At 31.5% G+C, this 16586-nt stretch overlaps 3 protein-coding genes across 3 annotated transcripts; 1 reads left to right on the top strand and 2 right to left on the bottom strand.

Moving 5' to 3' along the window:
• Positions 1–10616: 10616 nt before the first annotated feature.
• On the bottom strand, positions 10617–12857 carry MRS44_010847 (uncharacterized protein; the record flags this gene model as incomplete). Its single annotated transcript, XM_065619484.1, has 7 exons — positions 10617–10633; positions 10679–10815; positions 10859–11053; positions 11119–12201; positions 12261–12563; positions 12628–12725; positions 12777–12857. 7 exons carry the CDS (start codon positions 12855–12857, stop codon positions 10617–10619), a joined length of 1914 nt encoding a protein of 637 aa, XP_065475556.1.
• A 354-nt stretch (positions 12858–13211) lies between these two features.
• MRS44_010846 (uncharacterized protein) lies at positions 13212–14199 on the bottom strand (the record flags this gene model as incomplete). The annotated part of the gene is made up of 3 exons (XM_065619483.1): positions 13212–13739; positions 13792–13974; positions 14038–14199. 3 exons carry the CDS (start codon positions 14197–14199, stop codon positions 13212–13214), a joined length of 873 nt encoding a protein of 290 aa, XP_065475555.1.
• A 467-nt stretch (positions 14200–14666) lies between these two features.
• MRS44_010845 (uncharacterized protein) lies at positions 14667–16061 on the top strand (the record flags this gene model as incomplete). The annotated part of the gene is made up of 3 exons (XM_065619482.1): positions 14667–14864; positions 14918–15526; positions 15588–16061. 3 exons carry the CDS (start codon positions 14667–14669, stop codon positions 16059–16061), a joined length of 1281 nt encoding a protein of 426 aa, XP_065475554.1.
• Positions 16062–16586: the final 525 nt, after the last annotated feature.

Genomic DNA, 16586 nt, shown 5'->3' with positions numbered 1-16586 from the left:
TTAAATAATAATTTATTCCTTTAAATTAAATAATTAATATAATAAGTTAATTTAATTATATTAAGATTAAATACCTTTCTACTAGTAATAAAGCTTATATTTATTAACTTTATAGATATTAGTAGCGCTTTAAATACTTAGTTTTAAGTTATTTTAAAGGGCTTAAAGAATAAAGAGGATTTTTACCTTAATATTTAATTATAATATATATAGTAATAGAGATTTAATTAATAAAGTAAAAAGTTAGGTAAAAGAGAGAAAAGTCTAATATATAATTAGATACGACGCATAGGTAGTATTTATATTATTTATTAAATTATAATTATAAATAAGATTATAATTAAAAATAGATTTTTTTAATATAAAAGTAAAAATAATAAATTTACCTTAAAATATTAATCCTTATAATATATATAATAAGCAAGTAAAACAGACAAGCGAGCGAAATAGTTTTTTATTTCTTAGCAATTATACCGTATTTAAAAAATACTTTAAAAATTCCTTATAAATTTAAACTAGGCCTAAAATAGCTATAATTCTAGTATTAGATAAATTAAAAAATCTATTTTAAAAAAGGGCTTTTATAGACTTTTAAAAAATTACTTTAATAAGTTACTTATAAAAATCTTATTCGCACTATTTTTCAAAAGGTTTTTATTTTTTAAAAATTAAAAAGCTTTTTTAAAAATCTAAAAGAATTATAAACTTATGATTTTTTTAATTAGATATTTAAAACTACTTTTTTTATATTTATAACTATTTTATAGCTGTTTTTAGAAATTTAAGGTTTATAATTTTTAAGTATACAGTCTACTCTTTCACTTGCTTGCCTGTTTTACTTACTTATTATATATGTTATATAAATAAGATTAATTCTTAATTAATTAAAATATCTTAAGAAATACCTAAAAATTAATTTTATATTAACTAAGGAGAATATATATTAGTAAATATAAGAGGTATTAGCTATATTAGTAATTAATAAACTTATTACTTAATTTTAGTACCTTAGATTATTTTTATTAATAAAAAAAAGCTCTTATTAGGCCTAGGGCCTTTTATAGTCTTAATTTCTAAGATTATTTTTATAATTTATTTATTTAATTAATTAAATAATATAATAACTAAGAAATAAAAATTTAAAATAATATATTTATTTATTAAAAGAAAGAAAGTATCTTATTAAATATAAATAATTTTAATAAGAAAAACAAGAGCTAATAAATAAAGAGGCTAAATCTTTTACCTTAGTACCCCTTAATAAAATAAATTAATCTTAGACTCTAAGTAAGCCTCTTAAGAAGTTATCCTTAGGGACTTTAAAGTAATTATAGCCTTTATTAAATAATAGGTTTAAATATTAATAATCTTAAAGTCTTTTTTCTTTAAAGGGCATAAATAACTTAACTAAGAAGTAAAAAATATTAAGAGCGCTTAATTAAATAATAAATAAATATAGCTAGGGTAAGGCTAGAAATAAATAGTTTTATATTATTAAAGAAAGACCTAATATCTATAGGGCTAAGAACTTTATTTATTTAGATTATAAAAGTAATAAAGAGTTAATATTAAAAAGGAGGCTAATTAGGCTAATTATATAAATTATATTAATTAAACTAAGAAAAAAAAATTAACTTAGCGAGGTATATAGCTAACTTATATAATAATTATTAACTAATAATTATATAATGTATATAATAAGCGAGTGAGCTAGTTAAGTAAGTGAGCTACTTGTATTTTTATATAAAAAGCTAAAATTTAAAAAATTCTTAAAAATTAAAATCTAGCCTAAAATAGTTATAAACTTAAAATTATATTTATTATATAATTTATTACTTTATAAAGTCTTATAAAAATTATAATTAAATTACTTAATAGGGAGTATAAAAGAAAGTAAATCCGCATTATATACTTAGCTATTTCTTTATAAAGGAATTTTTTAAGAAATATATAAAAATTATTTTTAGGTTTTATATAAAATAAAAATTATAATAATACCTTTTTTAGCCTTATAGCTATTTTATTAAGAAAGTTAGCCTATATAGGGTAAGCTATTTTTTATAGTATAGTATAGTAGCTCACTCGCTTATCTAGCTTACTCGCTTATTATATATATTAAAGATATTTTAAAATACTTTATTAAGGATAAAGAGCTTCCCTTTATAAGTCTAAAGTCTATTTTTGTATTATTAATAGCCTCGCATATAATTAATAAAGTCTATAACTTATTATTTATATTTTTTAATAAGTATAAGGTATTTTAATAGAGATATTAGTTTTTATATTTACTTAATAAATTCTTATTTAAGATATCTTTTTAATATAATATATAATAGTTATTTCTTAGCTTTAATCTTTCTAATATCTAGGTTTAATTATTAGCTAATAATATTAGTTATATTATATTTTATTTCTTTAATCTAAATAATAATATAAGTAAATTCTAAGAGGTATTTAATATATTATAATTATTCTCTACTAAGCTCTTAGGTTTGTATAAAATATATAATATTCTTATAATTTATATATAGCTTAATTTAATAAGTACTTTTAAAGAGATAATATTAAAATTCTTTAAAAGTATTAATAATTATAAGAAACTTCTTATTATAAATAAGGTAATTAAGTTTTATTTTATATAATTTATAAGAGTAAAATATAATTAAATATAAAAGTTCTTTATTATCTTATTACTTAACCTAAGTTCTTAGTATATAATCTAAGGTATATATATTAAGTTTTATTAATTAAAATAAATTAAATATCTTAAATATTAAGTTACTTAAAATAAGTTTCTTAATTATATAAAAGGCTTTTTATATTTTATTTTTAAATATAAATTTTTTTTTTATAAAGTTAATTAATAATATTATAATTTTCTTAAATTAATATATATAATAAGCTAGTATTATAAATATTTAAGGCTAGATTTTAATTTAAATACCTTAAAAGATAAATTAAAAGGTATTATAATAACTCCTTAGAGTTAATTATAAAAGCTATAAAATCTCTTATAAAGGTAATAAAAAGAAATATATATAAGATTATATTATTAAGGGCTAATATATATAATAAGTAAGTAAAATAGATAAGTAAGTAAAATAAAAATCCCTTAACCTATACCTTCTTTATTTAATTAATTAATTCCTAATTACTTAGTATATTATAATCTAATTATAAAGCTAAAATACTTCTCGCCTTTTAAGCCCTTTAAAATAATATAAAATTAAAGCTCTAATGCGCTATAGTAATCTATATAGTTAACTTAATAATATTATAGCATTAATAAAAGAGCATTTAAGCCTAAGCTAATATTATCCCTAAATTATATAAGTTATTTAATTTAAAGGAATAAATCTTTATTTACTTTATTCTTAACTTAGATTTATAAGGATTTCCCCCTTAGCTTTATAATATAAAAAAAATAACTAATTAATTACTTATTAATTATAATATATTACTAATTAATATATATTAGGCTTTAGACTTTATTAAATAATACTTAGAGCTTAAGATATATTTCTTTTATAAATATAATTACTAGAGAGCTAAATATAAAAATCTAATTATTATTTATAATTAGTTTAAGCTTATAATAAATATAATCGCAAAGTATAGTATTTAATTAAATAATATTTATAATTTTAATAAGATTAGCTTTCTTATAGGTATAATTATAAGTAAAATAATTATTATAGGCTTAAAAAAGTATTTAAAGCTAAAATTAATATAACTTAGAAACTAAAAATAAATTATAATTATTTAAGTAATTAATATAAAAGGCTAAGTAATTTAGCTATTTATTATTAATATAAGCTAATATTACCTTATTAATTAATACTAAGAAAATAACCTTTTAAGTAATTAAGCTATTATAATAACTTAAAATAATTAAACTAATAATAAAATTAATCTTAAGTAGCTTAAGTATTTTAATTAATATATAATTAATTAATTAATTAATTCTTATTATCTCTTAATCCTTAATAGCTATAAAAATTATTAATTAATTAACCTTTAGAGATATTATAAAGAAAATAAGATTATTTAATTTTATATATTATTTTATTTCTCTTATTTACTTTAGCCCCTTAATATTAAGGATTTTATATTTTTAAAAAAGGCCTATAATTAAGAAATAAAATAATTAATTAAATACTTTATAACTTATATTTTAAAAACTAAGTTTTTTTTAGCTTTCTATATAATATATAAGGCTATTATAATAAAAAGAAATATTAAGGGGGCTTTTAAAAGAATTAGCCTTATTCCTTTTAACCTAGAAGCTATAATCTTAAAGCTTAATATATAGCTATAGACTTTAATGCCTACTAAGGAGGGGGTTAAACCTTTTACTTCTTAGGTTTTAAGGACCCTAAAGATTATACTTAAGGCTAGATCTTAATTTAAATACCTTAAAAAATAAATTAAAAGGTATTATAATAGCTCCCTAGAGTTAATTATAGAGGCTATAAAGTCTCTTATAAAAGTAATAAAAAGAAATATATATAAGATTATATTAATAAGGGCTAAAATTAAAAACCTTTAAGAGGTAAATAAGATATTAAGCTAATATTAAAGAGTAAAAAAGATTAAATTATAAAAAAAAAAAATAATAATAATAAAAAAAAAAAAAAAAATAATTAATTAAATAAATATAAATACTTAAGTAATAATAAAATTATTAAAGAGTAATAATTAAAATATCTAAAGAAAAATATAATAAGTAATTTTAATTAATTAAATAATTTATAGTCTTTTTATAATAATTTCTATTAAGAAAATTAAGATTTTTATTTTATTTATTTATTTATTTTATTTATTTATTATATATATTAAGATTAAAGACTTTTAAGAAATAAATAAGATATTAAATTAATATTAAAAAGTAAAAAGGATTAAATTATAAAAAAAAGTAATAATAATAATAATAAAAAAAAAAAGTAAATAATTAATTAAATAAATATAAATACTTAAGTAATAATAAAATTATTAAGAAGTAATAATTAAAAAAAATTAATATAATTAATTATTTTATATTATATTATTTATAATAAGCCTAGGTATAATATAAGGACTTATTAAGTAATAATTAAGATATTTAAAAAAAAATATAATTAATAGTTTTAATTAATTAAATAATTTATAATATTTTTATTATAATATATTATAAAGAGGTAAGAAAAAGTATAATATTTACTTATTTATAATACTTACTTATTATATATATTACTTAAGGAATTTATAATAATAATTAATAAAACTAAGAAAAGCTTATATTTCTTTAATATTAATAAATTATTTTTAATTCTTAATTATTAATACTTTTTTAAGGTTTATTTATATCTTATTATAAGAAATAATATATCTAAGAAATTTTATTTTAAAAATAAAAAATTTACTTTTCTTAGGTTTTATTAATAATTTAATATCTTATAATATTTATAATACTTTATAAATAATATATATAATAAATAAGTATAATAAATAAATAAATATAATAAAAATCTTAATCTTTTTATTAAATATTATTATATAAAAACTATAAATTATTTAATTAATTAAAATTATTTATTATATTTTTCCCTAGATATCTTAATTATTACTTAATAAGTCTTTATATTATACCTAGGCTTATTATAAATATTATAATATTAAACCCTTAGTTATATTAATTTTCTTTAATTATTACTTTTTAATAATTTTATTATTATTTAAGTATTTATATTTATTTAATTAATTAATTATTTTTTTATTATTATTATTATTTCTTTTTTTATAATTTAATCTTTTTTACCTTTTAATATTAACTTAATATATTATATATCTCTTAAAAGTTTTTAATCTTAGCCCTTAATAATATAATCTTATATATATTTCCCTTTATTACCTTTATAAGAGATTTTATAGCTTTTATAATTAACTCTAAGGAGTTATTATAATATTTTTTAATTTATTTTTTAAGGTATTTATATTAAAATCTAGCCTTAAGTATAATCTTTAGAGTTTTTAAGACCTAAGGGGTAAAAAGTTTAATTCCCTTTTTAATAAGTATTAAAGTCTATAGCTATATATTAAGCTTTAAGATTATAATTTTTAAGTTAAGAGAAATAAAATTAGCTTTTTTAAAAGCCTTCTTAATATTTTCTTTTATTATAATAGCCTTATATATTATATAAAAGACTAAAAAGAATTTAGTTTTTAAAATATAAGTAATAACATATTTAATTAAATATTTTATTATTTAATTATAAGTCTTTTTTAATAACTTAAAGTATTTAATATTAAGTAATTAAAATAAATAAAAAAAAAATAAAGTAATATATAAAGCTAAATAATTTTTTTTTTATAAGATTTCTTAAATTTAATAAATTAATAATTTTTATAATTATTAAAAATTAAGAAATAATAATAATTATTTAATTACTTAGTTATATATTAATTAAAATATTTAAGTTATTTAAGATTAATTTTATTATTAATTTAGTTATTTTAAGTTATTATAATAACTTAATTACTTAAAAGGTTATTATTTTAATATTAATTAATAAGATAATATTTATTTATATTAATAATAAATAATTAAATTACTTAGTTTTATATATTAATTACTTAGTTTTATATATTAATTACTTAAATAATTATAATTTATTTTTAGTTTTTAGGCTATATTAATTTTAGCTTTAAATATCTTTTTAAACTTATAATAACTATTTTATTTATAATTATATCTATAAGAAAGTTAATCTTATTAAAATTATAAAGATTATTTAATTAATTATTATATTTTATAATTATATTTCTTATAAGGTAAAACTAATTATAAATAATTATTAAATCTTTATATTTAGCTCTTTAATAATTATATTTCTAAAAGAAATATATCTTAAGCTTTAAGTATTACTTAATAAAATTTAAAGCTTAATATATATTAATTAATAATATATCGCGGTAAATAAGTAATTAATTAGTTATTTCTTTTATATTATATAGCTAAGAGGGAAATCTTTATAAATTTAAATTAAAAATAAACTAAATAAGGATTTATTCTTTTAAATTAATTAATTAATATAATTAAGGGATAATATTATATTAAGATTAAATGCCTTTTTATTAGTTATATAAGGTTTAATAATAAACCCTATAAATAGTTATAGCTTATTAGAGACTTAATTTTAAATTATTTTAAATTACTTAAAGAGTAAGAAGTATTTTAGCCTTATTATTAGCGTTTAATATATTAGATAATTAGGAATTAATTAATTAAATAAAGAAGATATAAGGTAAGGGATTTTTATTATACTTATTTATTTATTATACTCGCTTATTATATATATTATTATAAGATATAACTTATGCCTTATATAAGATAATATTAATATCCCCTTTGCTAAATATAACCCTAGTATAACCGGTTTATCCCTTAGGAATATTATAATTATTATACTAAGCGCGATTAAATTAAGCATCACGCCTATTAGCCTTACTAGCTAACGCCTATGCTAAAGACCCTTGTTATAATAAAGTGGAGGCTCACTTCAATGCAATAGGCCTAATTGACTGTTAAGCCAAAAAGATCTACGAGTAACCGCAATTGCCCGTTGCGGTTGCTCTGCCTCACACCACTTACCCGTTAGCTCATGTGGGGCTATCGCCCCAGGCGAGCCAACCTAGCAAGCTAGTTTAGCCATAAAATTGTGATATAGCCACAAAATTGTGATATAGCCATAAAATTGTGATATATTATGGGGCCCTGATTTCCCCCTTGAAAAGCTGCTTTTTTTATCCTTTGAGTTTTAGAAGCTATTAAGAGTGATTTTTAAAGGTTAAAAAGAGTAGGTTAAAGCAATTAGCGATGCCTAATATAATAATATTAATAATATTCATAATATTTATAATAAAAGCTAGCGCCTAAGCCTTTAAGGCTATTATCTTTTTAGATGCTTTGCTATATGAATTTAGCTATGAGACTATCTTTTTAGCCCCCCGGGCTAGCTTTTTATATAGCTCTTACTTCTATAATAATACTTTTAATCTTTTATATTTCTAATATATATTATTAAGGCCATATTAGGCATAGCATAGAGGGGGGTTTAAGTAGTAAGGATAGTAGCCGCGGTAATAAGGCTATAACCGGCGGTAATAAGGGTACCTCGGGTAAATATAGAGGAGGTTTAAATAAAGAGAGGTTATTATTATTTTTTTCTTTTTTTCTTTTTTATTATTAAGAGGAGCTAGATTAAGTTAGAAAGTAATACTATTATTACTTCTTATAAGAGTAGTTTAGTTTATTATGCTAAGGGGTTTTAAGATAAAACTAGCATTATAAATAGTCTTATTAATTTCTTATAGCAGTTAGGTATTTATTATAAAACTATTAAGCTTTTAGGAAAAGATTTAATATATAATTAAGTATTATATCTCTATAGAATAATACTTAATATCCTTTTTTATATACTTTAGCTACTAAGCCTATAATACCTTTCTTTTTATACTATTAATTATAATTCTTTTATCTTACCGCTAAAGATTTTTTTTTTTTATCTCTTATATAATAAGGCTATAAATAGATTAGACTTATGCTTTTTCCTTTTTTTACTAAGTTTTTATAATAACCTCTTCTTATTGCTCTTAGATCTTTTATAGACTAATATTATAACTAAAATTACTAATTAGTTTTATTTTCTTTTTCTTAGTATTATATCTCTTCTTAATTTAAGCCCAGTAGTTATTAATATAAGTAATAACTATAAACTTAAGGATTATAGCCTCTATAATGACTTTATATATCTAATAGAGCCTAGTATGCGTTAGAGAGCTAAAGGTATTACTATAGCGCTTTAAGAGGTATTTAGTAATATCTATAGTAGTTTAAAAGCGAGAGTTATAAGGAAAGAGTAAAGTAAAGGCTAGGTTAATAGCTTACTTTAATTAAAGTTACTTTTTAGAAAGGTATATTATTACTAGCTTAGGATTTAATAGATAGATACTTAACTTTTAAAACCTTAAGATAATATTATATATAATAAATCTTTTCTTAAAGACTTATTATTTTATAATTTAATTTAATAATTATATTAATATTAAAAAAGACTTATAACTTACTTAAAAGCTATAAATAAAATTAGTATAAGAAAAAGAGATATTTCTCCTTTAAAGTTACTTAGCTAAATACTTCTAATATATATTTTTTAATAACTAAAAGACTTTAATATTTATTAGCTATAGTATATATATAAAATAAAGAGGTAAAAGAGTTATAATAATATAAAATTTTATATAAAATTTTTTAATAATAAAGACTTTATATTTTATAAACCTATTAAAGATAATAAGGTACTAGATTTTTATATTAAAGGCATAAAAAATAAGAAAAATATTATATTAAATATACTTATAAATAAGATCTCTAAGAAATTTATTATAATTAAATTACTTCTTAAAAGTTACTTTATAACTTTATATTATAAAGGATTTAGCCTAAAAATATTAATTAAAATATATTATTTACTTAAGAGTTATCTTATTATTAAAGAATATTATATTTAATTAAGTAAAATAAATATTAAGATTAGCCTTTATATATACTTAATTTAAGGTTAGAAATATCTTAAAGATAAGCTATAGCGGTATTATATTACTTATAGCGCTACTTATATTAATAAGGGTATAAGTTTTATAATTAAAAAAAAAAAACTTATTTTTTTATTTTTTATTTTATTTATATAATAAAGACTTTAATATTTTCCCTAAGGATCTTAATCTTAATATTAGCTTAATTAATATTTTAATACTTAGAGATATTAATCTTATAACTCTAAATAGTCTTAATTAGGCTTTCAAATTATTATTAAAGGTTATAAAAACTATTAGCTTCCTAGGACTTATAAGATTATTTTATTACCTTAAGAAATACTTATTTAAGCTTAGAATAATTAATATAAAAATAAGAATATTATATCTTATTAATTTAATTAATATTAAGATTCTTATATTAATAAAGGGTTATAATAGTATTTTTAATCTTAGCTTTAGAAGTAAAAAATCTAAACCTTTTTATTTATATAATAAAAGCTATAATAGCTTTATCCTCTTTATTTATAAGGACTCGCGGTCTATTAACTTAACGAGGCATAGATTTAGTCTCTAGTCTTTTTATAATCTTCTAAATAAAGGTAAAAAAAGATCTAAGGTAGTGAGCATTAGCGGTATAAAGTAAGAAAGGTTAAGTTATATTAGTAGAGGTATTATAATAGAGGCCCTAGGTATATTATATATATATTACTATGACTTCCTAGGTGGCCTTAAGATTTATATTACTTAGTATAATAAAGATAGATAGAAGAGAGGTATTTTTTATTAGTTAGTATTATAAAAAATAGCTAAAATAGGTAGTAATTATATATAAATAAGGATATTATTAAGTGCGGGGTTTATATTATAATTTTATAGCTGTATTATAATTTTATAGCTAACTTAGCTTACTAGGTTGGCTCGCCTAGGGCTATAGCCCCATATAAGCCAACAGGTATAAGGCTGGCTCATACGAAGGGCTACGCCTTATAACGGGCCACGTTACACTTGTGAAAGTACTTATTAATAAAATAGGCCTTTAGCTAAGCACTCTTAAAACCTAAGCATTTATTAAAAAAAACTCCTTAATTTTTCTTAATATTACCTAAAAGCTGCTCGAGCGCCTCGCTGCGCTGCAATGCACCTGGATATACCTGGTCTAGTTGAGCTAACCTCTTTACACACCTCTGTGCTTCCTCTGCTGCTCTCACGTTATGTGACACCTGGAAAGCTTTGAGGCTTCTGCCGATTAGGAAAATTCACCTCAGCAGGGAAGATAACTTACAGGACGAAGCCCGATAGGTACAAAAGATGCACGCAGAACGCAAGGTAATGGGATGGGGGTATGTTAGAGCTGATAAGCTCGGAACCCCTGATGATGCCCCTGGCAGCCGTGATGACCTTACACACGCTGCCTCCTGCGCCAACCTCTTGAATCTCAAACATGCTGGCATCGATGTTCCATATCTCTATGAGTGGGCTGGTCTATTGTTAGTTGCAGGAATTCGTCAAGGGCACCACAAGCTAGCATGTTGTGCTACTCACAGGTTGAGGTTGATCACAGCAATGGCGTGGAGCATGAAGGTGACCATGCAAATGGCGAGATTGATGCCGCCGTTCTCCTCGGGCTCATTGGCTGCATATTTAATCGATGACGGGATCTTGTCGCGCACCCATTCCGAAAGCTGTGCTTCCAATATGACGGCTTGGTTATCTCCCATGCAGCGATGCTCCATCTCATCATTGCCTCGAGCATCGCGCATCAGGTCCTGCGACGAGCTGTTGATGGTATCCAGGATCCGACAGGCCTGTGCTAGAGCAATGAAGCCGGCGAGTGGTGACCCGTCCGTTGCGGCCTCTTCCCTTGGGGAGCTCCCGGTTCCAGCACGGCGGGAGATTTCCTGGGTTGTATCAGGGAGCCCACAGTCATGATCGGCATCGCCGACACCCGTCGGCCGGCCGAGACAAGTGGACAAGCAGCTATTGAGGGTGTAGACGCACCACCACACACGCGACCGTGACTGGTCCTGGCCGCTCCCCGCGAATTCAACATGGAGGCCAAGGTCCTGGGCCGCCCGGACGGCCTGGCCGGCGAGCTTCCAGGCTTCGGTGAGACGGTTCCAGCTCGCGGCACACGTAGCTAGGATGGCCAGGCATTGGATCTGTTCCACGCCGTCGTAACCCAGGGTTCGGTAATGGTCGGAAAGGGAAAGCTCATAGTAATCCGTCCCGCTGTAATTGTCCTGATTTTGGCGAGGAACGCCTAGCATGTTGGAGGCGCAGGCGTACACGGCGAAGAGAACAGACCTGAATGGGCTTGGCTCCTGGTGTGTAACACTGTGACCCAGGTACTGCTTGTATTGAAGGGTAAAAGAAGCGTCGTCGAGGATTGGAAACATGGGGTTCAATCTAACCAAGAAGAGGTTGACAAGTGTATCGCTCATGTATCGCGGAGGCGCTTTGCAATCCTGTGACCCTGCGCGGCTCATTGGCCTGGCTGGGCTGGCCCCGTACAACGCGGAGGTCAAACAACTAGGCAATATCTGGTCCACCTCGCCAACCGTCGGTTGTGTGGTGCAGCTCCGAAACATGTTGACTGAAAGTGTATTGCTTATGCCGCCAAAGTACCTGCAAGGCGGTCAGCCGGGATGTGATGAGAAGCCAGAGCTCGGAGCCGGGAATCGCACCTATTGGTGTTGCCCGTGTCTGGGATGAGATTGCCCATCTCTGCGAGATTTCTGCAAGGTGTATAATCCTCAAACTCCATTTGACTCGACCCCGCATGGCCTTGATACACGATGCTCTCCTCAGGGGCGGACAGGCTTGGGGTTGGCACTCTGCTTGCTGGGGGCCGTGGCGATGTATGGCGAGGCTCCTCGGGTGACTCTTCAAGTACTTCAACAGCTGTAGAGAGCCGAGCCATCATGTTCTCCATACGAACGCACAGGCTGTCAAGCCTGTCGTACTGGATGCTCATGTTTACTGCATCCCTGAGACGGCACGTTAGCCAGCTGGAACGCAACGGCCACGGCGCTTTGCGGAATCTGATCCTACTGTCGGCTCTGGGCGGCATTGTCATTTGCAACGGGGTAGATGCATGGCAGCCCACGGGCGTTGCAGTAACTGCAGGGTGCGGCACCGTTGCACTTCCTCTGCAGACATTAGAAGAGCTTGCGCAGCAGGGACAGCCTAGGCGGACGGACCTTCTTCTTGCGGCAGTTCTCGCACGCCCTCCAGATGCGGGAGGCACCTCTCGGCGGTGGTGGGTATCCGGGGGAAGGCATGTTGATCCGGCACATTGGTTGCTGGTCAGGATTGCATGCGGCATCATGAGCAGGCAAAGCGGGGGGCCAAAGGTAACCCCTTCAGCTCACGTGGCTGGACTAGGCCCGAAACCGGCCGAATGCTATGGCATTGAGCGGCATCTGCACGCCATGTTTTCACTCCTTCAAGGGCGATACTTCCACCATGATAGACAAGACTTTTGTTTTGATCGTACTGGCCACGAATTTACTAGGAAACGTGCCGCATCTCGCCTCACAACGTCCCCTATTATCAATTTGCCTGGGCTGTGAACCACGTTAAAAATCTGTTGTCTCTAGCCTTCAGGTCTGTTGGATTCTTGGTCTGCATCTATACTAAGGATGCCCTTCCTGTTCGACGCCCTTCTTGTCCTTAGCAATCAGCTGCTTCAGCTTTCCCATCTCGCTGGTCATCCACGACGTCAAAGCCACGAGGTCGGCGCCGCAGTTGACAAAGTGAAAGCCCCTGCGGACCTTGTCGGCCGCTGCCTCTGCACTCGCTGCAAAGTGCCCGACGTACTTGCCGGCTGCCAGACCAACCTGGAGCACGTGTGCAATCGCCTCCTGCACCTCGGGGATCGACTCGTGGTCGAAGGCGACGTGCCCCATGGATGCCGCAAGGTCGTAGGGCCCGACAAACAGCATGTCGATACCCTCCACAGCCGCTATCTGCTCGATGTTCTCGACAGCCCTGCGGCTCTCGATCTGCACACACACCATAACATTGTCGTTGGCCTTGAGAAAGTACTCCCGGTCTGTCTGGTTGAACGCAGGAGGGGCGAACATGGCACCCGCTGGGCGAGCGCCCTGCGGCCAGGAAGGGGTCAGATACTTACAACACCGCACAACCGCTTCGGCTTGTTCCTGCGACGTGGCTTAGTCGCCTGGAGGCATACGATGGCGGCAGCTAACGTACCTTGGTCTCGCACATGGGCACCATGATGGCATGAGCTCCGCAATCCAGTGCTCGCTTGATCATCCAGGGCTCCGACGCAACCACACGCACCATGGGCGAAGCTCCGGATGATGAGACAGCCTGCACCTGAAGAGCCATCTCGTTGTCGCCAATGTTGCCATGTTCGGTGTCAATGAGGACCCACTAAGCATTCAAGAATCACGAGTGTCAGCTATGACGAGTTGACGGGGTCTGGAGCCATCCTACATCCTCCCCCAAGGGTGCTACCGTCCTGGCAAGCGAGTAGCCAGGGAATTCAAGCCATTGGCCTATACTAGCGCCCTCGCCTCGCTTTGCCCGTTCCAGGGAGTCGCGCAGCCGAGTCTTACCACTGAGGTCCACGACCGGCGACGGGTCCTGGCCAGCCATATGGAATATGAAGGAGGGGGGCGTTTGGGGGATTGGTGGGTAGAATAACAAACTGACAACCAGAGAACGACCTTTGGCAGACACCAAACAGTCCAAGTAAGTGGAAGTAGAGGTCTGGTGGATAAGCAAGCTGGGATGCAAAGTATGGCGAATAAGTAAATTGAGCCAAGTCCAGGCCATGGCTGCCAAGGCTACCGGATCTGATCCGCTTACGGTTATCGAATCATGTCACTTTGCCGTCCCCGGCCCGGATCTCTTCCACCCTTGATCTGTTCCACCCCGGATCTCTTCCGTCCTAGCGCCCGAGACCGCCCCTCGGCGCGGCTAGAGTTGACACTGCCGGGTAGCGAGCCGTAGGTTCCTCTTGGAGGAAGGGAGCGCGGCTCAGACTCGCACCGGCCACAAATACCTCGCTTGCTCCAGTCCATAAACGCCACGACAAGGTCATCAAACCCATCATCTCCAGCATGGCAGTCGCATTCAGAGCAGCTCGACTCCTCCCCAGCAGTGCCGCCGAGGTCATAGAGGACGGCGTGGTGGTGGTTCGAGATGGCAGAATTGCAGAGGTCGGGTCATACAGAGCCCTTCAGCAGAGCATCCCGGCGAATACCGCTGTGCGAGACCTTGGAGACGTGACCTTGATGCCCGGGCTGTTTGATTGCCACGTGGGTAGCATTTCATCCGGTGCAGGGCTGAGGAATACTAACAAGTCGGCCAGGTCCACCTTCAAATGGATCCTTCGACCATCAACACCTCGACCGAGATCACCATGACCGACGATGAACTCCTCCCCCTCATGAAAACAAACGCCCTGCGCTTGCTGGATGCTGGAGTCACGACGGCACGCGACCTGGGCTCCAGGGGTCTGACGGCTGTTCAACTGCGCGACAGCATCGAGAAGGGCGAAGTCCTTGGACCGCGGCTACAGTGCGCCAACGCGCCCTTGACTGTCGCCGGAGGGCACGCCCATGCGATGGGTGGTGTCTGCGCGGGCATCGAGGGCGTCCGCAACGAGGTCAGGAAGAGGGCGGCCGAGGGCGCCGATCTCATCAAGGTCATGTCGACCGGGGGCTTCATGACGGCTGGATCACATCCATCCCAAGCCCGATTCACCCAAGAAGAGATGAACGCCATCGCGGATGAGGCCAGAAAGCTCGGTATCCCTGTCACCGCCCACGCCATAGGTGTCGAAGGCATCGACCGCGTTGCAAATGCCAAGTTCGACACGGTAGAACACTGCTCCTGGGTCAATGCCGAGGGCCGGGCTGTGTTCGATCCCGTCGTGGCCCAGAAGCTTGTAGATAACAATGTGGCTGTGTGCCCAACAGTACGGCATTCCCTGCCCTCCCTCCCTTGTGTCAGACTATCACGGCGCTGACTGATGACAGATGAATACGGCCTGCGTGAAGCAGCACTACTTTTGCCCATGGGACAGCCACGCTGTTGTGGTGGACAACTGGGCGTCCTTGCGCAAGGCAAACATCAAGATCTTCATGGGCACCGACTCTGGCATTGGCCTGTGTCGCTTCGAGCGCTACGCCGACGGCCTGACAGTCCTGGCCGAGGCCGGATACACAGTTAGGGAACTGATTGCGGCGGCTACCGACGTTGCGGCTGAAGTCTGTGGCCTGGAAGGCGAGACGGGCAAGCTAGAGCCTGGACTAGCGGCTGACCTTGTTGCGTTTGCAGGCAATCCGCTTGAGGACCTGCAAGCCTTCTTCGAGCCGAGATTTGTCATGGCCTGCGGAAGGGAGCATAAGCTTACGCCTATCGCTCCCGTGGGAGACACTACGGAAGCCGGCGCCTTGACGGTTAGATTACTTAGACAGGGTGCTGGCCTCAAAGAGGAGATCCCCAAGTAAATGAAATCACTCGACGTATAGCCTCGAGTCCTCTCCAATAATTTGCCCACGTCACTCCTTGTGCCAGTTGTTGTGCATAAGGCGCTGAGAGATCGGATTGCAAAAAGAAAGAGAAATAAAAATAAACTAATAAAGAAGACCAAAGCCGCCTTCTTTGTGATTAGTGATGCACTTATCGAAACGCAAATTAGATAGCTAGCTACCATGGCGGCTCTCGGGGATTGTTGACCATCTAAAGGGCACAATCAGCGCCCGCAGGCGCACACCGAGTCCAGGGGCTAGAAATACCCCTTACGAGCAATCTGCCCGCCGTCCCGGTCAGTCTCGCTGCTGCGAATAGAAGGGACCAATGACTAAACCGCGAATGCCAGCCCAAATTTACGACTTGAGGCTTTTGAACGTATCAGGTGGACGAAGATATACTTTAAGGAGGGAACTCTTCTGCCGTGCACGACGACGCTCAAACTCAGCACCTACAGATAACCGCAGGGCATTGGAATGGTCCGTTGAAACTGGTGTGAAATT

The sequence above is a fragment of the Fusarium solani genome (assembly GCF_023522795.1).
Source record: "Fusarium solani strain SB1 chromosome Unknown bctg00000007, whole genome shotgun sequence".
Lineage (NCBI taxonomy): Eukaryota > Fungi > Ascomycota > Sordariomycetes > Hypocreales > Nectriaceae > Fusarium > Fusarium solani.
This window is presented reverse-complemented; position numbering and strand designations above follow the sequence as displayed.